Consider the following 24686-nt stretch of genomic DNA (forward strand, 5'->3'; position numbering starts at 1 on the left):
TTGCACTATTTATCCTGTCAATAGCACTCGATGCCAACTGAAAACATGAACAGCCACAGAGCGTCATCAACAAATCTAGGACCTACCGGCTGATAAAGGGACTCTGATCTGATTTTTAGTACAGAATATCGGCTCACTAGCGCTTTGTGTCGTCACTTCATTTAATTAGCGCTATCGACTGACTGCTGTTCACTGCTCAGGAGGATAACATGGCCAGAGTGCACATAGGGATAAAACTCATTGCCATGGTAGCAAGATATCTTTTGTTTAAAAGTAGCAACCTTGTCCAGCTTGTGATCAATTTAGCTTTCGTTGTTTTTCTTTCTCCTTTCAGATATGTGAGATTAGTTACTCTCAATTCTTCACTAGGTTCTGCTATAATATTGTATGTTCTTTCTAGAAAACCTATGGCACTTGGTCAAAGGGGGAGGAAACGGTGTCTATCAAACCAGTGGCTCTCAGTTTCTGAATGGATCAGGAGGAAAATGCAACTGTGTGAAAAAAAATAGCTGTCCTAAATCCTTTGGCAATTGCACAACACAGTTCAGAGTAAATTCAAATAAATGCTGACACACCGCTGCTGACACGCCGCTGCTGACACACCACTGCTGACACACCACAGCTGTGCGCCCGAGTGATTAAGGCAGAATTCAGTGCAGCCAAATTTGGAAAAGGTGGGCATGCACAGCACAGACCCACGTCATCTGAAGGAGTCAGGGCAAGGAGGTGGGTGAAAGAAGCTGCCAGCACAGCTACGATAGGAGGAACATTAGACAGGTACATGAAAGACAAGGACGAAATCCATTTGATCCCAAAGCGGAGTCACGCGGGCAGGGCATAAGAAGGTGGTTGAAACTAAAAGAAGTGGAGTAGGAGGAGGCAAGAGCTCTGATGTAAAGAAACAACTAGCTCTGTAGAGCAGATGGACAACAAGGGGTGCTACCGGGTGGACGAGGCTTTACAGAGCAGTTTAAGGCTGCTCGGCCCCCACCAAGGATTGTTGCAGGTGCAGGTAGAAGGGATGTTTGGCATGGATTGTAGGGGGAGAGGACATGGGAGAGTTACACAACTAGAACAAGCATTGACAATTCAATAGGTCTCGCCTTTGATTAAGTTAAAGCTATTTGCTTTGCTAATGGTATTGTATAGCAAAGCAAATGGCTTTAACTTAATGAAAAGTGAGACCTATTGCATTTTTAATGCTTGTTTCCTTTCCACTCTAAATCGGGAGGCTCCTATTGCCCCAAATATGTTTCAAAAGCATCGAACCACACCTCCCACCTGACAAGTGGTTCGCCAGATACATCCAAAAATTATGGTGGGGTGTGCAACTGCTTGCGTGGTGGATCTATAATCGTAAAATCAGCAGTGTGGAAAAATAGAATATAATGATGCCCTGTACACTAACCATCACAGCGAAGCTCTATACTAATTACGGATGCTAAACTCTAATTATTCATTGACCAGCATAGTCAAAATAAAATAACTGAATGACTGATTGCTATGCGTACCATTTACATGGTGTGTCCATCACCAATGGTGAGCGCACCCGAAAACACGCAACCAACATTTACAGGGATGCCTGTCCCCATTGTCTTGTCAAAAGCATACTTTCACAGGTGTGCATATCGCCGTTCTCTTATCAAACTCGCCATTTGCCAAGCTCTATGTTATCACAAGTGTTATTTTTTTCTTTTCCTATCTTGGTGCGAGCTTTACTTGTGGTTAACGCAGTTAAAAAAAAATAATAATCACTCTCCCTCACCAGCAGTGGCAAGTGTGCGCACCACCGTTGTGTGGTGCACGATACGAAGATATCAGCTGACAGAAGCTTTGGATGGTGTGCGCATCACTGATAGTGTGCGCATCACTGATGGTGAACGCACAAGGATATCAGAAATGCAGGTGTGCGTGTCACGACCGTCGTGTACACGCTGTTAAGTAATCATTTAACTGGCTTCCGATGAAGTTTGCTTCCAGTCTTAGTCGAAGCTGGCAAAATGACAACAATATGGCCACCAGGGTTGCCAGTGTACATGGAACGCATAAACACTAACCAGAATTGAGACGCCTTAAAATGGTAGCCAACGTAATAACAAGTGAAGATCTGGCAGCATGGGCGTCTATGCTTAAGATGGCGGCTTTGGAAATATGTATAAAGCACGAAACAGACTGTGCACTGCACGAGAAATCTGGGAGATTTTATAAACACCAAGTAGCGCGACTCATCAAGGGAGAGGATTGTGTACATCCATATGCAGGAAGTTGCTCAAACCTGGCTGAATCAGGCAATACAGGTCAAAGTATGTCTGTAATGACCTGGAAGAATCCAACAGCACACAAAAAATGCCCGGCCGTGTAGCTCACTTGTCGCCAATAATATTGTAGTAAGTGCTTGAGAATTTGGTTTCACTTGAAGAGTAATTTATGTAGGTATAGAGCTGCTTTGGCGGCAGAGGGGGATGCACAGGAGCTCCTCCACTTCTGGCACAAGTAAACTGTCACCCACTCAAACGATAACATTCTGAACTACAACATCTTAACATTACTGAATTGGAATCCTACGATTCTAATGCATGCCTAACCATGCTGACAAGTGCCACATAACTAATCTAAGATATAACAGTTTCTTTGCAGCACACCAGACTGTTGCTTGGTGCATGAGGGGTGAACCTTTATGTACAGTCTGTCACTCAAGTTTGTCCTTTCCCCTGTCCCTCTTCTCTTTCTCTCTTCGCCCCTGTCCCTCTTCTCTCTCTTCACTCATTCTTTCCATCTCCTTCTCTCTCTCTCTGTCTCTCTTTTTCGACTTTCTCTTTCACTCTGAGACCACAACTGTGTTGCTAAAAGGGGGTTCTTCTAACTGAAAAGCCCTTATAAGACCTTTGAGTGTTTGGATAGACCCAGGACAGCGGCATTATTAAAGAGAGCTCTGAAGTGGGATGCAGTGATAAATGGGCGTCCACCACCCATCCCTGAGGGCTTTCAGGCCGCTGCAGGCTGCAGTGTTGAAGGGAGGGGACAGGTGATCCGTGGAGATTCGGTGAGTTACGATACTGAACTTGTGTAATGCACAGAAATGTCTGTTGGTGGCGTTACGTTGATATTACATAACTCAATTTAAGCAAGGAAGATGAACGCCTGACTCATCCCTGCTGTGATTGAACACTTGACCTTTGCTGTTACGTAGCCCCATGTTATCTGTGGCCCAATAGACGAGGACTGCTTTCTATTGGGGAATATGTAGTTTCACTTCTGAACTTAAATATGGACTCACACGTGTCCTTATTGAAGGGCCACACCTTTGAAAAACAAGCATTTGCAATTAAATAGGTCTCGCATTTACGAGAGTTTGAGCTATTGGCAATGCAATATCTTAAACTCTCTCAAATGCGAGACCTATTGCATTGCAAATTACTAGCGCCCATTCGTAGCTTTCACATTCATGGAGGCTGCGCCCCTTTCTTTAGACAAGCCGTGTTTAAAGTAAGGGGCGCGGCCTCCATGAATTTGAAAGCGCCGCATCAGCGCTAGTAAAGAAAACCAAAGCAAAAAATAAGTACCCGTGGCCACTATACTTAAAGCGAACCGTGCTGCTAAAATAAAGAAAGAAAGAAAAGCGGCCACTATAGTTAAAGCTGACCGCCATTAGTAATTATAATAAAAATAAAAGCAGGCGGCGTGCTACAATGTAGTGGGTCGTATGGGGCAAATCATTTAACAAAATAGTGCTCACAGCCAAGATAAAGCAGAAAGTGTAACAAGACAAGTAAAAGGTCCAGTCGTTATGGGAGGTGACCAATGCAGACAAGGTGGTACCAAGGAGGGACTAACAAACCTAATAACAACTCTGACGCCAGTGTTTAGGAAGGACAGTGACACAAGCCAATTAAAAATATGGCGGATAGTGGACAGGGCTTCAAAGCCATACTCCAATACTGCATGACTTGCAGCAGCGAATGCGCTGCACAGGCTCGACTAAAAAAGAAAAGAAAATGAAACACTCACTTTTCTCCCACGCTTCAGTAAAGTAAGTTTTCATCCACAGGTCTTTGTGACGGTTGGATTCAAAGCAGAATTCTGCAGTCAACACTTAACACCATGTACTATTTTATTTTAAAAAAAATGTAAAGGAGGCTGTCCTTATATAATGTAACTAGTGCTCAAAGCACTCTAATGCCTCCTGGGCTGAACTCACACTGTATATAGTACTGTAAAAATAAAATTAAAATATTTTGCGTACTTCTTCAGAATACATATGTCTTTCTTCACGTTTACCTGTATTTCGGGGACATTTAAGATATTTGGAAGCGCTTCAAAGGAGATCCTGAACTATAATTTCTTGGTCATCATGCGTTAATGCTATAATTGTGCCTACAGCAATGACCTCAAAACCAGTGTCAAATAGCAGTGGCTTATGATAATGTCTCACCCTGTTGCTGCAAGGAGTATGCTGTGTAATCATGGGCTTGGAGCACGCCCATTGCTTACTATTCTTTAGCTTCATTGTCACTCTTATTTGCTGACTCAATAAAATATTCGCAAAGAAAAAACCACTCAAATAGGCGAGACATTTTGGCATTGACCATGTTTATTTAAGGATGGTGTACCTTTTTATCTTTACATTTGGATGTTTTTTTTGTTACGGGGAGACCTCTCTTGATGTGTTTGTTGCAAATAAATTATAGAATAGGCTGGAACAATTATAGTCATTGCAAAATTACTTGCATTTGGGTGGAAGAAAGATGCAGGTGTGAAGCAGGTATGTGCAAAGTTAATTTAAAAAATGAGTTTTGGCAGCCCTTTACTGCAGCGGGGTTTCCCGTTGGGCTTGTGAATGAAGAAACTTCATATTGGGAAGGCAGTGAAAATATGAAAACTTTACAAATGAAGTTTCCAAATCTGCACCACTTTGCTGCAAAAGCTTTTACCTTTCTTCACTCTGTATGAAGTAGAAGAGTGACTTTCTTGGCTGGGGAGTAGGAGGTGAGATCTTGCCGGGGGGAGAGTCTTCAGTTGTTTCATGAAAGGTGAAGAGGATGTGAGCAAAACAGTGTCGTGTTGAGGGTATTCTATGTAGAAATACAGCCAGTATGACAGTGTATCAACCTTTCATGCAAGTGGTGGTATTTTTAAGCACTGGCAAAGCAAGTGGTGGTATTTTTAAGCACTGGCAAACCAATCTAAGAACTGTAAAAAGTGTGTGCTGTTTACAAAAACGTTTCTGGCTATGGGAAACATACACTGGTCTTATATGATCAACATCGTAACTTGCAAATAAATTGAACTAACATTTGTATGTGTAGCTTATGTTAAATGATTTATGTATTTGCAAATATATTTGTTGATTGTACATAGAGATGTAATGCGTTTTTATTTTGTTCTTTTCTCCCAAGATGAAGGGTTGCATAAAGGTTTTAAAGGAGCAACCTCCAGATTCGGTGGAAGGCCTTTTAAATGCACTGAAGTAAGCATGAATTTGTATTTATTTAATCTCAGTAATTTGAATATTTGTACCTGTACAGTTTTATTACAGAAAGGAGAAAACCTTTTAAAATCTTAATCCAACGTCCGCAAGTAAAGTAAAAGGGCATGTTCGAGGCATATGAGCTGCATATTATGCAAACTGTGCATAGATCGCCACCTAGTGTTGGGCCCGGATGTTTGCAGTTTGTTGTTGTCCTGAAAAGTTCTTTGGAAGTCACGAGATAGGTGACTCCTCCTTTGGACCACATTGCGCATGGGCATCGGCTCTATCCTCAGATAGTTTTTTTCCGCCATCGGGCTCGGATGTGTTTCCTGCGCTCCGGTGTGGAACCGAATTTCCTTCGGTGCGCAATCCTCACCCAGTTCGACGGTATTGTTTCGATCGCGCTCCACATCGACGCGATTCTTCACCACTTCGAAGTCTTCGATTCCCGTCGTCGACGAAGGCCTTCGGGCCTACCTTGGCCTTACTCTCTGGCTCATGGAAAGGACGCCATTCAAGAAAGGTCCTCGATGTGGGTCGAAGTTTCCCCACACAGATCTACATGAGGTGTGCAACCTTTGCCTCTCACCGGAGCAAGAGTCCAAAGACCGTTCCGCTTGTGCCTCTTTTGCTCCAAAGAGACGATTCGGGACCGACGAGCTCGAAGAACAATGGCTCGCTCGTCCGCTTCGATTCCCAACGACATCTTTGAAGAGGGCGTCGACGTGCCAGAACACCAGCATGCCGAAGAAAGTGCCAGCTCCTCTGATGCCGAAGACTCAGACGTCAAGGACATCACTCCAGCTCGTAAGTAAGACCGTCGACCCCCAACCCTTCCTCGACACCCTCAAAAAAGGCTTCGGTCACACCCTCACATTCGGGCCCGGGTGCACACCGAGAGACTGCTTCCCACGCCCCACCTTCGGGCCCGGCAAAGAAGCCCACTAAGCCTTCAGATGGCTCGGGCTCAAGTCAGACGATTTCCGGTGCCAATCCCACACCGACACCGAAGAAGAAGCCATCTTCCTCAACCATGCCAACTGCTGCTCCGACACCTAAGCACTCGGCGCCGAAGACTGTCAGCGGCTCATCGATGCCAAAACCGCACTCTGAGCAGAGTAAAAAACTGCCTAAAGGTCCCGACTCACACGCTTCGGAGCCGAAAAAACACCCGGAACCGAAAAAACACATTCCAGTAAAAGACATTTCAAAAGGTCACACTTCTAAGCCAAAAGACCCTAGACCAGCTACCGACTCGGTGCCGAAAAAACCTCTGGAACCGAAAACTTCGACGTCAAAGGATCTGCCCTACACAGAAGAACCTTTTACACCAGATTCTACTAAAAAACTCCTGTAAAGGATCCTAAGACTGGCCAACTAGCTCTTGGCTCCAAGAAGAGACCACTAGAGGAGCCTGCACCACCTCCTCCTCCAAAGAAGAGACATTGCAACCTCTCCATTAAGGGTCCCTTCACCACCACCCCCCATTCTATTCCTCCTCCTACACCCCCTCCACCACATCATTCCCCTACACCATCCACTAATCCAGATGATGATGTGGATACAGACTCTGATGACACAGGTGGGGGTACATATGACCCAGCTGGGACCAATAGTCCCCCTCAGTCACCTAATCCATGGGATCATTATAACACCCCTGATGTGCCTTAAGTCCCACAAGACGATGTATATCCTTCCAGACTTTCTCCACCAGACGACACTATAGGTTTTAACCTACTAGTCCAAAGAGCTGCCCAGTACCATGGGGTTGACTTGCACACCGATACTGTGGAGGAAGATTTCCTATTAGACACTTTTGATAATACACAAAGGTCTACTGCCATTTTGCCAATGCTTAAAGGTATCATCAAGCACGCAACAGAGGTTTTTAAAGATCCTGTCAGGGCTCGGGTCCTCAACCCTCGCATTGAGAAAAAATACAAAGCTGCCCCTACAGATCCAGTTTACATTAGAGGTCCAGCACCACTAGATTCTTTAGTATTATCTAATGCAGTAAACGTGCTAATTCACAAACATCAGGTGAGGCCTCACCACCAGATAAAGAATCTAAGCTCCTTGATGCCTCCGGTAAACGAACAACGTCACAGGCAGCTAACATTTTGCGCATTGCCAATACCCAAGCGCTGTTGGCAAGATATGACAGGGCACATTATGATGAACTGGAGTCCATAATGCAGCATCTACCAGACAAGTATAAAATGGGGCCAATGAACTCCTACAAGAAGGTAAAAATACTACTAATACTTCCATTCGTTGTGCCCTAGATGCTGCAGATACTGCCTCAAGGGCAATCAATACCAGTACCCTTTTGCGTAGACATGCCTGGCTACGTATTTCAGCTTTTAAACCTGAGGTACAAAATTCCATCCTTAATCAGCCATTTGATGAGACACATTTATTTGGCCCTAATGTCGATGTGTCTTTAGAAAAAATGAAAAAAGACACCGACACAGCTAAATCTATGGGAGCCTTGCAGTAGCAAGCTCCCAGACGTTCCTTTCGTCGCTCATCATATAGAGGCAACACAAGAGACTACTCCTCAGACAGCCCCTCCACTTCCTACAAAACCCCTAGCCAATCTACATTCACTAGGGACTACCAAAGAGGGGGTTACAGGGGTAACAACAACAAAGGCAGAGGCATAACCAACAACTCCTGCTCTGCCTCCACCCCTACCCAATGACTTTCCTCCCCTTCCCCTCCAACATTCCAACAAAACAAGGGGGTTTACTCCCTATACTTTCTTATCCCAAAGAAGGACGGCTATCTAATGCCTATTCTAGACCTCAGACCGCTAAACATATACATACAGTCAGACCACTTTCACATGGTCACACTCCAACAAGTCCTTCCTCTTCTGTTACAAAACGACTTCCTTGCTACTCTAGACCTCAAGGACGCATACTTCCACATTCCCATTCACAAAGTTCACAGGAAGTATCTCAGATTTGTAATAGACGGGCAGCACTATCAATTCAAAGTATTCCCATTCGGGGTCACAACAGCACCAAGAGTATTCACCAAGTGCCTAGCAGTAGTGGCAGCATATTTACGAAGACAGCACAACCACGCCTTCCCGTACCTAGACGACTGGCTCATAAAAGCCAGCTCATACAACCAGTGTGTGGAACACACTCACACCACGATCCAACTGCTCCACAACTTGGGCTTTACAATAAACCACACCAAGTCTCATCTGCAACCATCCAAGGTACAACCATACCTCGGTGCCACAATAAGCACCTCAACAGCGCTAGCTTATCCCACTCCAGCAAGGATAGCCAGCATGCAAACTCTTCTCACAAAGTTTCAGCCACAACACTCCCTTCCAGCACGAGTGTTCATGCAGTTTATAGGGATGATGGCCTCTTGCATTTTCATAGTACCCCATGCAAGACTTCAAATGCGTCCTCTACAAGAGTGCTTAGCACGTCAATGGAACCAGGCACAAGGTCAATTAACAGACCTAGTGTTGGTAGACGGTCTGACTCATTGCTCTCTGCAGTGGTAGAACACCAAAAACATTTCCAAAGTGCGACTGTTCCTAGAGCCAGTTCCCCAAATAGTCTTGATAGCGGACGCATCGCTCTCTGGCTGGGGAGCCCAACAACTGCAACACGCCATGCAAGGCAGGTGGCACCACAACAAAAGTTGCTCCATATCAACCACCTGGAGTTACTAGCTATATTCCTAGCACTGAAAGCTTTCCTAAAGCTTGTATCAAACAAAGCTGTGTTAGTCCGCAGGGACAACATGACAGCCATGTATTACATACAAAAACAGGGCGGAACACACTCCCTGAAACTCTCTCAACTAGCTCAGGACATATGGCGGTGGGCTATACCTCAACACCTATTCCTTTTAGCCCAGCATGTTCCAGGAGTACAAAATACCATAGCAGATCTGTTAAGTCATCAGACACAATAGACCCACGAATGGGAACTTCATACGCAAGTTCTTCAACTATTCTTACAGATGTGGGGACAACCTCAGATAGACCTCTTTGCCACGCACGAAAACGCCAAATGCCCAAGCTTCGCCGCCAGATATCCACACCCACTGTCCAAAGGCAATGCGATATGGAGGAACTGGTCAAACATATTTGTATACGCTTTTCCACCTCTACCACTCATGCCACTAGTAGTACGCAAACTACAGCAGCATTCTCTGACCCTCATCCTAGGTTCTCCAACGTGGGCCAGACAGCCGTTGTACACCACACTGCTACAACTGTCTGTAGTACCGCACCAAAAATTATACCTGTCTCCACGCCTTTTAACACAGAACCATGGAGAGATCAGGCACCCAGACCCAGCTCAGCTCAACATAGCGATTTGGCTCCAGAGGTCTTAGAATTTGGATATCTTAACCTTCCTCCAGACTGTATGAATGTCATAAAAGAAGCTAGACAACCAACTACTAGAGCATGTTATGCAGCTAAGTGGAAACGCTTTGTAATATATTGTCACAACAATAATATTAATCCCTTAGACGTAACTATCCAACACATCATAGGATACTTACTGCACCTCCAAAGATGTAACTTAGCATACACGTCTATTAGACTGCATCTTGCTGCAATGGCAGCATATCTGCAAAACAGACTGCATCTATCTCTGTTCAGAGTGCCTGCTATTAAAGCCTTTATGGAAGGCCTTAAGAGAATAATTCCTCCCAGAGTACCACTTTCACCTGTGTGGAATTTAAACATTGTTCTCACACGGCTAATGGGACCACCCTTCGAACCCTTACATAAATGTGAACTACAATTTTTAACATGGAATGTTGCGTTCCTAGTAGCTATTACTTGAACTACAAGCACTAACCATTCAAGAAACCTTCTTGCAAACGCAGCATAATAAGGTCGTTCTACGTACTAATCCAAAATTCCTGCCCATAATCATTTCTCCCTTCCACCTCAATCAATCTGTGGAACTGCCCGTTTTCTTCTCGCAGCCACAGACAGTAGCAGAAAGAGCTCTTCATACCCTAGATGTCAAAAGAGCATTGAGAGAACACAACCCTTTCGTAAGATCAAACAACTTTTTGTGTCTTTCTCACCACCACACAAGGGTAATCCCATTTCAAAATCTGGGATAGCTAGATGGCTTGTCAAATGCATACAGATTTGTTAACATAAAGCTAAACGTACGTTATCTGTTCCCTCTAAAGCCTACTCTACAAGGAAAATAGGGGCTTCAATGGCATTTTTAGGGAACATTCCCCTAGATAACATCTGCAGAGAAGCTACATGGTCTACACCGCACACATTCACAAAACACTATTGTGTAGATGTGCAAACCAAACAACAAGCTAATGTGGGCCAGGCTGTTCTCAAAACATTATTTCAAACTACTGCAACGGATTGGGGTGGTCGCCGCTAAGAGTGGGTACTGCTATACAATCTATGCACAGTGTGTAATCTGCAGCTCATATGCCTCGAACGGAAAATGCTACTTACCAGTATGCATCTGTTCTTGGCATGTAGAGCTGCAGAGTTACACACGCCCACCCGCCTCCCCGGCTACCCTTGTCTGTTCCAGTACTATCTTAATTAGATACATCTTACATGGGCATCCTTCCTTTTCTTGCAAAGCTCCATTATTTCCCTAATGGCGAAAAACAATCTGAGGATGGAACCGATGCCCATGCGCAATGTGGTCCAAAGGAGGAGTCTCCTATCTCGTGACTTCCAAAGAACTTTTCAGGACAACAACAAACTGCAAACATCTGGGCCCAACACTAGCTGGCGACCTATGCACAGTGTGCAACTCTGCAGCTCTACATGCCAAGAGCAGATGCATACTGGTAAGTAGCATTTTCCTTGTAAGGCGGTCTGTTACTCTATGGAGTGTCCTGGCGCTATGCACCTGACTTGTAGACTGGTAGAGAGGTCAAACCATTAAGTCTGATTAAAAAGCCATGTCTTCAGAAACTGGGAGGTGGCTAAAATACAACTTAACTCCAAAGGGAGTTACTTTACTTACTTTACATTACGCTCTTTCATACTTTATAGGGTGTTTTTGTTGAATAGTTTTATTTTCTCATTGCCATCATGCTAGAGTAATAATCACTTGTCTTGTGTCTCAAGATATGTTAGGCCTTTTGTGGACAATACCAATACTTAGTGTCCGTCGGGTCAGCCTACTGCTTACAATTGGTTTGTTTTCTTGTGACTTCTCTGCTTTTCATACTTGACAAAGGTGAACCATGATATAGACCATTAGGGTAATTCACTTTTGATAGGACAAGAAAGATGGCAGCTTGAACCTTTTTGGGGAATCCTAGGTGCTGGTAAATGCGTTGCAGTGTTTTCATTATGAGAAGGCTTGATTTGGTTACCTTATCCACTTGTCCATTCATTGATAGCTTGGCACCCTTAGTAATTCCGAGGCTTCTTACCTCCTTAGATATTTTTGGCAATGGTCCTAGATCATCAGACCATTGGGGCAGAGAGGGTTATAGTTTTTCCAGCCATCACCGGTGAGTATTTCTGTTTTGGAGGCATTCAATTTGAAGTAGCTCCATGGCATCTATTGGTCAGGCAGCAACTGAAGATTTTTAATGTTCTTATATCCTTAGGGCTTTCCAATCTCAGAAGTATCTTGGTTACATTTGCTTAGTTTAGCTGTTGTAGTTAAAACCATTGATCAGATCTGGTAATGATTTAATGTAGTGTTTGAAAAGCATAGGTAAGATCATTGAGCCTTGAGGACTGCTCTAATGTTGTATGGTTTATAAGAGAACAAAGTTTTATTAATTCTGTCTTGTAGATATGATGTACTCCAAGTGAGAGCTGTACCCTCTTTCCAGCTTCCTCAACTCTTTGGATTTGTGTGTCGTGATCAAAACTGGTCAGGCCATGGAACAAAGGAAAGGAATTGGACCTAATCAGGAACTTGGAGTCCTCCCAACCCTCCCAAAGCCCCAGACATTGTAGCTCTCAATATATCCTCTACCTCAATTATCTGACTTTTCTCAAACCTCTTTCCAATGCACTATCCTATTTTGCACCCTATACCTCTTATCAAAATATCCTCTACCTCCACTCATTCATCCCAAACCCCTTATCACTACTATGATCCCCAAAATAACCCTTTCTAGACACTTTCCTGCTCTACCCCTCCTTGCATCATCTTGTACCTCTTTTACTATTCCGATCCCACAAAACAAGTCTTTCTAAACTCTTCCCTCTTACTCTTCCCCCTCCAAATCCCTTTTACTCTTCCCCCTCCAAATCCCTTTTACTCATCTCAAGCCTCCTCCTGCTGCTAAGAGCTCCAAAACATCCCTGCTCTATCCTTTTCAATCCAAATAACAGACTAACATGTCCACCACTCAAATTACTTTCATATTTCACTATATTAATTCACCACTAATCCTTTATAGGTTCCGGAGTAGCGTGCTACTCGCTGAAAAAGCGATTTAATGCCTCATAAGGGATAGTAAGCGCTATATAAATGCAAACCTTTTCCCTCTTCTATCTCTCCACTATTCTTCTCAATCCAAATAACTGACTAACATATCCACCACTCAAATTACTTTTGTTTTTCACTATAATAATTCACCACTAATCCTTTATGGGTTCTGGAGTAGCGTTCTACTTGCCGAAAAAGCACATCTGAAAGAAACACGTAGTGATAGATTCCTTACCTTAGAGTTACCCCCAGGCGTCAGACTGGATCCGTAAAGTTTTTATCAGCAGTACCCCTGTGCGTCGGTAGGCGGCGTCGTGCGGCTCCACTGGCGTCGATGGCGCAGGGATAACGTCGCTGGAGCTACTTAGATGAGCCCATGCACGCTGACGTCAGTTCTTTCTTTTTCCGCGCCAGCAAGGGCAGATCCGGGAAGAGCAAGAACCCCCAGTCACTTTTTGACTGTGTTTTTTTCAAGGCCTTTTACCTCATTTCTTTGAGTCGATCGACTCCTGGTGTCGCAGGGATGCCCAGTTTCAGGAACTGTGCGGACTGTCACTGCATGATGACGGTGACTGACCCACACCGCGTGTGTCTCTACTGCCTGGGGCGTGACCACGACTCCAAGTTGTGCCCCGACTGCCGGGCCATGGCGCCGAAAACTTTGCGGGAGCGGTCCCGAAAGTTGCTGGAAGTCCAGTAGTCGGCCCCGCTCCGCTCAAGGTCCCGGTCCCACGGGAGGTCGAGGGACCGGTCGCAGAGCCATCATTCTTCTGGATCTAAGTCTTCGCACTCTGAGTCAGGTAAGTCGAAGCATTCCAAAAAGAAGTCTAAGAAGCATCGTCGCTCTTCGACTTCCCCTCGCCCGTTGTGGCTGAGGGTGCGGATGCTGCCACCCCCACGGCTCCGGCGAAGCCTGTGACGTCGCCCCCGGCCTACCCGTCCTTCCCGGGTTCGTAGGCGACGCCTGCACAGGTGCAAACATTTCTTGCTGCCACGCCCCCACTCTTTGGGCCGTCTGGCCCGCTGGATCACCTTCGGCCCCCGTGGGCCCGACTGTGAGTCCTGCCCTTCCGACGCCGTTGGTTCCAACCCCAGCGCCGCCGTTGGCTCAGGCTTCGGCGCCTCAGGACCTCCCTGGATCCAGGCTCCAAGTGAGAGCTGTACCCTCTTTCCAGCCTGACCTGATTACACCTCCACCGACGTCGTCCGGTACCACCGGCGTCGTCGTCCCTTGTTTCAGCCCTAAACCGGACGTGGCGCCGGAACAGTGTCGATCGACGCCGATTCTGACGCCGATGGTGCCTTTCTACCCCTACGTCCGCCCTCCTCCTTATTTTCAGCCTGTTTCACAGACTTTAAAGGAAGGGGAAGACTGGGAGGGGTCTGAGGACCCTCTCGCACAACAGTGCGGTGATGACCCGTACTGAACAGAGGATTTGGGGGATGCCAGTGGTCTCGACACCTCGCCTGACCATGACATGCTGTCTCCTCCTTCCGTGTCTAGGGAGGAGGGAGCAAGTTACACAGTGATGTTACGTAGTGCGGCCAAGTCTCTCCACCTCGAACTCCATACAGTGGCCTTCAGGACTAACCTCCTGACAGAAGTGCTTCATTTTATTTATTTATTCAAAGTTTTATATAGCGCGAACAAGATCTTTACAGATATCAGAGCGCTTCACAGAGACAGGGGTAGGGGCAACAGGACTGAACAGAACTAATGGGAACAGTATAATAGTCACTAAACATAATAGGAAAACAGTAGTGTACAGAGAACATACCAATATACATCCAGGTAACAAGTAGTATAAGACGGCGCAAAAACATCCGGCGGCAACCTCTTCAGAGCCCTTCCTGCCTTTTATTGATGCACTATCTGACCTTCATTTTGACACTTGGTCCAGGCCCAACACAGGGGCTCATGTGGACAGGAACGTGGCCCGATGCCCTCGCCCGGGCGACCCCCTCTTTCACTTACAACACCTGACCCTTGAGATCTTGGTTGTCCAAGCCTCTGCACCCCAGAGCGCATTCCCTTCCGCTACCCCGGATAGGGAATACAAGAAGCTGTTTTCATCTGCCAGCTTAGGGTTGCAGTTGGTGAACACTGCATGCCTCTTGGGCCGTTACTCCCACTCGGTGTGGGACACGGTTGCGCAGTTGCTGCCCAACTGTCCGGAGGATGCCCAGACAGTACTCTCCCAGGCTATTGCAGAGACGCAGCAAAGTTCACCATCCGTTGTGGGCTTGATACCACCGACTCGCTGGGCAGGGCGATTTCCACGACGGTGGCACTTTGGTGCCACGCCTGGCTGAGGACGACTGGCTTTTTGGGGGATGTCCAAAATATCTTGATGGACATGCCCTTTGATGGCATTCGCCTTTTTGGCGACAAAGCAGTTAGGATTCACGGGCTACAGCCAAGTCCTTGGGCCTAGCGGCCACTCGACCTCCTCCGCCTTCTGCTTTTCGCTCCTTTTGTGGCCACGGAAGGGGTGCCCCAACACATTCATTCCAGGGCCACAGGCTGGTGCAGCAACAACCTCATCGCGGACGTGGGAACTGCCAAGGCGGTTCTGGCGGCCAGCGGGCGGGTCAGTCCGCTTCCACCCCCGCAGCATCCGCTTCAAAGCCTTCCTAGTCCGAGATTTCAGGCCCATCAAACACCAGTGGGCGGGAGAATACGCCACCATCTCCCCCACTGGCGCAACATCACTTCAGAAAAGTGGGTGCTGCAAATAGTCCGAAAGGGCTACTCCCTCCCCTTCAAGACTACTCCTCCAGCCATGCCACCTCGGTACCACTGCATCTTGCGCTCATCCAGCAGGAAGTTACGGTCCTCTTGGCCAAGGGGTCCATCGAGCACGTTCCTGGGCCCGAAGTAGGTCTTGGTTGCTATTCCCACTACTTTCTGGCCCCCAAGAAGGACAAGGGCCTGAGTCCTATCTTGGGCCTCAGGGACGTCAACGGCTTCCTCCGGAAGGAGAAGTTCAAGATGTTGACGCTTGCTCAGGTCTTGTCTGCTCTCGAGACTGGATGGTAGCGTTGGACTTACAGGATGCTTATTTCCACATCCCTGTCCTGCCGGCCCACCAGCGTTGCCTGCGGTTCACGGTAGGCCACAAGCACTTTCAGTTTACCGTACTCACCGAGCACACAGTGGTGACGGATGCATCCCTCCTGGGATGGGGTGGCCACATGGTAGAGGCAGAGATCAGAGGCCTCTGGTCTCCGGCGGAGTCCCAACTCCTTATCAACCTTCTTAAAGCTTCGGGCAATCCAACTTGCACAGAAGGCATTCCTTCCCTCTGTCATGGGTAGAGTAGTGCAGGTGTTCAGACATCACCACCGCCATGTGGTACTGCAACAATCAGGGCGGGGGTGGGTTTGTGGTCCCTATGTCTAGAGGCTCTGCGCCTCTGGACATGGCTGGAACATCAGGGCATTTCCTTGATGGTTCAACACCTGGCAGGTTCTCTGAACGCCAGGGCGGCCAAACTCAGCCACCGGTGCATGGTGGATCACGAATGGCGTCTGAACTCTGACGTGGCGCAAGGTCTCTTTCAGCAGTGGGGAGAGCCTTGGTTAGATCTATTCACACCGAAGAGAACGCGCAATGTCATCAGTTCTGCGCGTTGGAAATTCCAAGGCGGCACTCGCTAGGCAACGCTTTTCGTCGCGATTGGAGTTGCGGTCTACTATACGTCTCTCCGCCTATACCACTTCTACCCAGAGTGCTGAAGAAAATCAAGCGCGACCGACCTCAAGTCATTCTTGTGGCTCCGGACTTGGCTCGAAGAATATGGTATCCCGAGCTACTCAGCAAGTCGATCATTCCCCCGCTCCAACTGCCTCTTCGGGAGGATCTTCTGTCGCAGCAGCAGGGGAATGTTCTCCACCCAAACCTGTCCAGCCTCCCCCTCCTTGTGTGGAGATTGAGCGGTGGCAGTTTACGTCTTTTGACCTGCCTCTCGAAGTTTGTGATGTTATCTTGGCAACCAGGCGTCCCTCCACTAAAACAGTATACGCCTGCAGGTGGAATACTTTTGTGGCATGGTGCACAGCAAAGGCTGTCGATCCCCTTTCTTCCCCTCTTTCAGAGGTCCTCCTTTTTCTACTTTCTTTGGCCCAGAAGTGGGCACTATTAAGGGCTATCTCTTTTTACGGCTTCCAGATCAGCCTTTTCTTTTCAAGTCCCCTGTTGTAAATAGATTCTTAAAAGGCATTACTCATCTTTTCCCTCCTATTCCTTTCATAATGCCTCAGTGGGACTTGAACCTCATTCTAACTTATCTGATGTGTACTCCCTTTGAGCCACTTCACAACTGTCCCCTTCGTCTTCTCACTTTAAAGACTGCTTTCCTGGTGGCCATCACCTCTGCCAGAAGAGTGAGTGAGCTCCAGGCTCTTTCTTCTAAGCCTCCATTTTGTCTCAGTCCATCCGGATAAAGTTGTTCTGCGGACTCGTCCATCTTTTCTGCCAAAGGTTGTCACAGCATTTCACATCGGGCAGACCATCTCTTTGCCCACCTTCTTTCCCCCCTCTGCATCCCTCAAGAGGAAGAGATGCTCCACCGTCTGGACCCAAGACGTGCTCTCTCGTTCTACCTCAACCGCACGCAAAAGAGTTCCGGGTGGATGACCAACTCTTTGTTGGGTATGTGGGTGCCAAGAAAGGTCGGCCGTGCACAAGAGGACCATCTCTCAATGGGTCGTTCTGTGCATTAACGCTTGTTATTCTTTGGATAAAAAGGAGCCTCCGGTGGGGCTACGCGCCCATTCTACCAGGACGACAGCAGCCACTACTGCTTTGGGACGGGGAGTTCCCTTGCATGACATCTGTCAGGCAGCTACATGGGCTTCGCTGCAGACATTTACCAAGCATTACTCCCTGGACAGCCAAGTCCGAAGAGACTGCTTTTTTGGCCGTTCTGTTCTCCAGGACTTTCTGGTGTCCTCTTGGTTCGCAGACCCACCACCGTGGTTTGTATTGCTGGGGTATCTATTCTAAGGTAAGGAATCTATCACTACGTGTTTGTTTCAGACACACAAGTTACTTCTCTTCGGTAACGATATATCTGTAAGAAACGTTAGTAGTGATAGATTCCTTACCGCCCATCCATCCTCCCCGTTCTGCGAACTGATTTCTAGGGTTAAGGTCATCCCTTTCAGGGCCCTAGTTTCATGGCACCAGTAGTCAGTTTCTTGCATGGCTCTGCGTTCCTGGCGCGGAAAGTCGTGTACAGAACGGACGTCAGCGTGTGTGGGCGCGTCTAAGTAGCTCCCGCGACATCATCCCAGTGCCAATGACGCACGAGAAGCTGCACAATGACACCTACTGACACACAGGGGTACTGCTGACAAAAACTTTCCGGATCCAGCCTAACGCCTGGGGGTAATTTTAAGGTAAGCAATCTATCGCTACTAATGTTTCTTACAGATATATTGTTACCGAAGGTAAGTAACTTGTGCTTCAACGCTTCATCAGGGATAGTAAGCCCTTTATAAATGCAATTACAATACAATACAATGTTCTTTTAACTGGATACATGAAGCAGCAAATAAATCGGCCCCTTACAAGAAAGTCATTAACCATAGAGCATGCCCATCAGCCATCCTGATATTCTGAGAAACTCAAGCAAAAAAATAAATTGTCGTCATCAGGAAAAGATCTGGAGAAGTAACTACGCCCCACAGGAAAAACAGAGATATGAACTACAGATTCAAGAACATAAGAGATTGATCATCTCTGAAAAAAACTTGCTTTTTCAAAAATCAGATCTGCTGCTAACTCATCTCTGGGAAGCTGTTTCAAACGGTATCCAGCCTCTCTACTCCTTCTGTTTCACCCAAAATACACACCCACAACAGCTTTCTGACAACCTACCGACTTACTTCAAGAACAAAGCTTAGGAGGTATTCAAGTACCTCATGCTCAACAATGGAACTAACCACTCAGTACAAGCTATCACTCAATCAGATCAAAGCCAACTGGCTTTTTGTGAGTTTGCAGCCATCTCTCACGAACGCTCCCTCTGACCTTTGTCCTACTAGAGTGCTATATAACATAGCAGACTTTATTGCACTTCCACTCTCTTCGCTGTTTAATAATATTTTTAAAACTGGGACCTTCCCCACAGAATGGAAAATGTCCTCCATTTTGTCACTTCTAAAGAAACAATTTCTTGACCCTGCTGAAGAAAACTACCGCTTAATATTGAGACTTCCCATCCTAACTAAAAGGCTAGAAAGACATCTCAACATCTGTCTCAACTTTTCTGGATCAAAACGGTACTCTGCACAAATCCCAATTTAGGTGCACAGTGAGCCACGAGATTTTGAAACCGCGTTTGCTAAAGATTGGTGTCCAAGGCGCTGCTCTCAAGTTACTTTGTTCCTTCCTGGATAAAAGGGAACGAACAGTTAATATGGGAGACTTTAGGTCAAAGTCTTTCTCCTTACCTTGTGGTGTTCCCGCAGGGCTCCTCATTAAGTCCCACCTTGTTCAGTATCTATGTGGCCCCTCTTATGTGCTTGATGAGGTCGTGCGGTGTCGCTACAATTTCGGATGCGAACGACACTCAAATTATTGTCCCCATAAACAACAACAATGAAGAGGTGGCTTCTCATTTTAACAAATGCATGAGTGCCATTTTCAACTGGATGAGCTCTCATTGCCTTAAACTAAACTCAGGAAAGACAATGGTTCTCCTTCAGGCGGGATACCTCTTTCTGGAATACGTCTTGGTGCCTGCCAGCCCTGGGCTCTCTTCCATTCCCAGTTAGTAAAATAAGGAATCTCGGAATAATCTTTAATACAAATCTTTCTTTTAATTGACCAAACTAATCACCTAACGTCCTCATGGTTTCAAACACTAAAAATTCTGAGGAAAATTCTTCCTTTTCTGCCATCAGACTTAAAGAAAACAGTGGTCACTTCGCTAGCTCTATCAAAGCTAGATTATTGCAATTCCCTCGATGTTAAAGCCCAGCAGTGTTTGCTTATTCTCAGAGGCGGCTGGTGCATTATGGAAGTGATAGTGTCCAAAAGCACGATCCAGCACTCTGCCTCGGGCCTTGCCAAACCCCGGGGCAGACATTTACTTCACACACAAGCAGGCATGCATACATACACACAGAGTTTTAGGCAAGCACACAAATACATTCATAAATGCATACACCTGTAATCCCCGTCACACAGGCAAACAAACATACTAAATTCTGAAAAACTTACCTGAGGCATGCTTTCCGACACTCCCATTTCTCTACAGAAGCCAGAGGCAGACCCACAAGCTTCCACCCAATCGGAAGCAGGAATAGGGCTGAGTCTACTGAGGTAGACCTTTTTCTCTATTCCATATTCTGATTAAGCAAAAGGGGCGTGTGATTGTCAAGCCCCGAAACTCCATTAGCAAACATGCGGCGCTGCGTGACGCTAGTGCTGCATGTCAGATATGTATGTGTTAGGCTGGGCTGTACCAGCTCCCATCTGACATATGCGCAAAACCGGTACTGGAGCCCTCTCCTGCTGCCAGCCTGACATTACAGCATTTACATGCAAACAAACGTTCTGTGAGATTGTTTGTTTTTACATAAAAGCTGAAATATGCCAACAGTAGTGGCAGAGGGTCAACGCCCTGGCCAGGGGCAGCTGCTGCTGGGTAGACTTCAGAGACTTCAAAATGCAGCAGGTGTGGTCCTAAAGAAAATCAATAAGTTTAAGCCTGTGACTAAAGCTAGGGAAGAACTCCACTGGTTGACCGTCAAAAAAAGAATTGCATTTAAAGCTCTTGGTATTGCCCACAAAGTATTGTACCTTCAAGGTCCTGAATCTCTAAGAAACAAGTTTTGTGGTACACCCAAACAGATTACTGCGATCATCTGCATCCAGGAAGCTGTCTGTTTTCCGCATTCACAAAGCCTCTTGGGGAGGTAGAAGCTTTTCCCACATGACATCCCGTCTTTGGAATCAAATACCCCCAACTTTCTAGCTTTCGGAAAGTCAATTAAACTTGGCTGTTTACTTTTCCTCTGTGGACCCTATATCCTGGTCTCCGGTTTCACATTGCAGGTTGTGTCACGACGCCCTAGGGCTTGCATTACGCTTTGCAAACTAAATCAAAGCTGATCCACTGTGTCGAAGGCCACTAAAAGGTTTAAGAGAAGAAGGGCAGCAACACCGTTCTGGTCTACAATGTTTTAAGGTCATCCCAGATAGAGATTAGTGCTGATTCTGTGCCTCTTCCTCGGCGGAATGCAGTTTGCAAGTCCGAAAGTATAGAATTGTCTACAATGAAGTTTGGCATCTGGGTAAAGGCTGCCCTCTCTTAGTTTTGACCAGAAAGGGTCGGTTTGCTTTAGGTCTGTAGTTGTCTGAGTTTTGATTGTCAATGTTAGGTTTTTTAATAACTAGGATATGCATGCCTTTTTCAAGTCTGCTAGGAAAACTCCTTTGAAGGAGTTGTTGATGAGTGTTCTGACTGGGATGGCCACTGAAGTTGATGGAATGTTCTTGAGGATTCGAGGTCCACAAGGGTCCAGGGCAAGAAGGTGGATTGCCCTCTTTGACGGGATGAAACTGTTTCTGAATATAAGGGGAAGGGACTTGAAAAAGGAATTGTTTCTGCCATTGTAACATCCGGTGTAGTAATCGCAAGGGGCTCTTTTAATTCAGTCGTCTATGGAATACCTCTTCTTACCTACACTTAATTACATTTGCACTTCCTATTCTTTCAGTTCTCCTCATAGAGCGGCCATCGTGTTGGTTTTTGGCGCTAGAGTGGCTCTTGCCTAAGGGTACTTAATGGGACTCACACTGCATGGGTGCAAAAGTTAAGCCCGCTTGCGCCTGTCCAGCACACGACCAGCACCAGCTATGCTACATGTTTACAGCCATGTACAAAAATGTCCTCCGTATTTTTAAGATCATTAAATGATACTGCTGTGTTTTGTGACTCGAGGATGTCCCCCAGCAAACAGCAAAATAAATGGCCCACTGGCATATCTTAAATGCAAAATGCCTATTGGAACCAGTCCTGACTCCACATCCCTTCTTGCAAAAAACATAAGCAGGAAATCGTTCTGTGGTGGCCTTGTTAATGCTAATGCTCGCTCTTTATGCAAACATTTTCAAGAAATCCATGACCTACTCCTTGATCATGGTTTGGATTTTCCTTTTAGCACCTAAACATGGCTAAAGGAATGGTGCAATCCAGACATTCCTTAGGTTTTAGTGTCTGGATACTCCATTCTTAGACAGGATAGGATGATCTTTCGGGTGGTGGGCTAACAATTAACTTCCAGAACTCCCTCCAATGCTAGACATTTGATTTAGACCATTTGAAAGGGCAGAATGTATTGGATTCTGTTTGAAACTTAGCTCCTCCCTGTGAATAGCAGGAGGGCTCATCTACCGTACCCCTGGGCCAAGCAGCAGCTTCTTAAAATCCCTAGGGGAAACACTAGGCCCCTTGGTCCTACAGTAATCCAATTTCACTATTGTCGCATATTTCAATCTTCATTTGGAATGTAAAAATGACCCATATGTTGTCAACTTCATGGATATGTTAAATACACTTGGGCTCCATCAGTTAGCGACCCAATCAATGCACTCTGGAGACCACACCCTAGATGGAATCTGTTCCAACCTGCCAGATATCATTGTGGAATCCCCTATCCAACAGGCTTAGTCTGATCATATGTTGATCCCTTTTAGTATACATCTGCAGTCATCTAAGCAGCTCCCGACCCCCACAAGGGGCTCCTCGCCAGACTCTATAACATCGGTCTGAGGGGGACAGTGCTCAGCTGGTTTACATCTTTCCTAGCTGGCCGTCGACAAACGGTCTGGGTCCCCCCGGGTTCTGCTGAGATGCCGCCACTGGGAGTCGGAGTTCCGCAGAGTTCTGTGTTGAGCCCGACTCTTTTTAACATCTTTATGACCCCCTTGGCGGCACTGGCGGAGACTTATGGGGCCCAGATCGTTTCTTACGCCGATGACACCCAGCTTCTCTTCACATGTAGGAAAGGGGATGATTTTGATGAAGTGAGCATTCGGGATTGTCTCGGGCGGTGTTCAACTGGTTCCAGCGGAGCAGCCTTAAATGTAACTCTGACAAGTCGGAGGTGCTGTTTTTTGGTTGTGCCGCGGATCCTGATTGGCAGGCATGGTGGTCGACAGATATGTTCCCCCCAGCTCAGGCATCCCAGGTGGCTAAAAACCTGGGAGTTAAGATCGACAACAATCTGACTATGCGATCTCAGATTCTCGGCCTCACAGGCTCATGTTTCGGCATCCTTAGGATGCTCCGGAAGTTCCTTCCTCTGCTCTCTGAAGAGCATAGGAAGATAACGGTGCAAGCTCTGATTGGCTCCAGATTGGATTATGCCAACGTGCTTTATCTGGGTCTCCCGGATTATCTATTTCAGCGACTACAGGTCGTGCAGAATTCCGCGGCGCGTGCCATTTTTGGCCTTCACAGGCGGGCCAGAGCGTCCGGTCTTTTACAGTCACTCCATTGGCTGCCTATCCGTAAGCGGATAATTTTTAAGGCACTGACCCTGGCCCATAAAGCGCTCTTCGGTCTGGGAGCTAAATATCTCCAACGTAGGCTTGCTTTTTATTGTCCTGCCAGAGCATTACGCTCTAACTCTTTGTCTCTGGCGGTGGTGCCTCGAGTCAGGAAGGCCCGGATGGGTGGGCGTTCCTTTGGTTTGAGGGCGCCCCAGCTCTGGAACACTCTGCCATTGGCCTTACGTTGCACCTCCAATCTGCTGTCTTTTAGGAGAGGCCTAAAAACCTGGCTTTTTACTCTCTAGTCGTGTGGTCTTGTTGTTTTCTGAATATCTGTGTTTGTTTTTCATGAGCTGCCACGACAAAGCGCCGGGACACTCCGTTGGAGTAGCCGCGCGCTATATAAAATAAAGTTAACATAACATAACCTAACATCCCATTTGAACTCAGTACCAACTAAAGCCCATAAATAGGCCAAACTCTTATCTGATCTGAAGCTATCTAGCTGTGCATCAGCTTTGAAACCCACAGGTAACGGAGGAAGACCTAGCATGTAAGACCTGTATTTCCCATGTCAGTGATAAATTAGCCCCAGAAAGATTTGTAAAGCAGAAACAGGATACCCAGCCCCTAGGTGATTATCATCTCTGCTGCAAACATTGAAGCAAAATTGGAGGAGAGTGTATAAGGCTGACTATTTAATTCATTTAAAAAAAAGCTCTATACATTTATCCTGGGCAGATTAAGCTAGCATAAACTTGAATAAAACATTCTCAAGATTCAAGATCCTCTGTGAATTTAGATTTCCCAATCCCCCTCCCCGGTAAATGCTGATTTAGAAGAACAACCCTGTTCGACAGGAGCCTCCCTTCAAGCATTTCAGAGTTTTAGCCTAGTTTTAGTCCCAAAAAGCTATCATATCGTGTAAATCAGGATCCCCCTTTTACCCTTGCCCCGCCATACATCCTGCATACAATGATAGATATTGTAAACCGAGTGATTGAGATCTTAAATTTTTCACTGTCTACTGCAAAAGTCCCAAAAGATTGGAAACTTGCTGCCATTAAACCCCTTCAGAAAAAAACAACTAGCAGATCCATCAAATCTTCAGTGTGCCATTTCACATTTGGCCCAAGCATGGCTGGCCATAGGCAAACAGAGTTCCGCAGGGCTCGTCTCTCAGCTCTGCATTTTATTTAACATATATATGACCCTCCTAATATCATTGATCTCCTCTATTGGAATTGAAACCATGTCATATGCTGAC

The 24686-nt window shown here is 46.4% G+C and overlaps 1 protein-coding gene across 8 annotated transcripts in view; it reads left to right on the forward strand.

Moving 5' to 3' along the window:
- CYRIA (CYFIP related Rac1 interactor A) overlaps nucleotides 1-24686 on the forward strand; it is a 339563-nt gene that overhangs the window by 296805 nt on the left and 18072 nt on the right. For all 8 annotated transcript variants that reach the window (XM_078647768.1, XM_078647767.1, XM_078647763.1 and 5 more), the window contains one exon: nucleotides 5397-5467. In XM_078647768.1, coding sequence (XP_078503894.1) covers nucleotides 5397-5467 — 71 coding nt within the window. The remainder of the gene's footprint in view (nucleotides 1-5396; nucleotides 5468-24686) is intronic.

The sequence above is a fragment of the Lissotriton helveticus genome, chromosome 6 (genome assembly GCF_964261635.1).
Source record: "Lissotriton helveticus chromosome 6, aLisHel1.1, whole genome shotgun sequence".
NCBI lineage: Eukaryota > Metazoa > Chordata > Amphibia > Caudata > Salamandridae > Lissotriton > Lissotriton helveticus.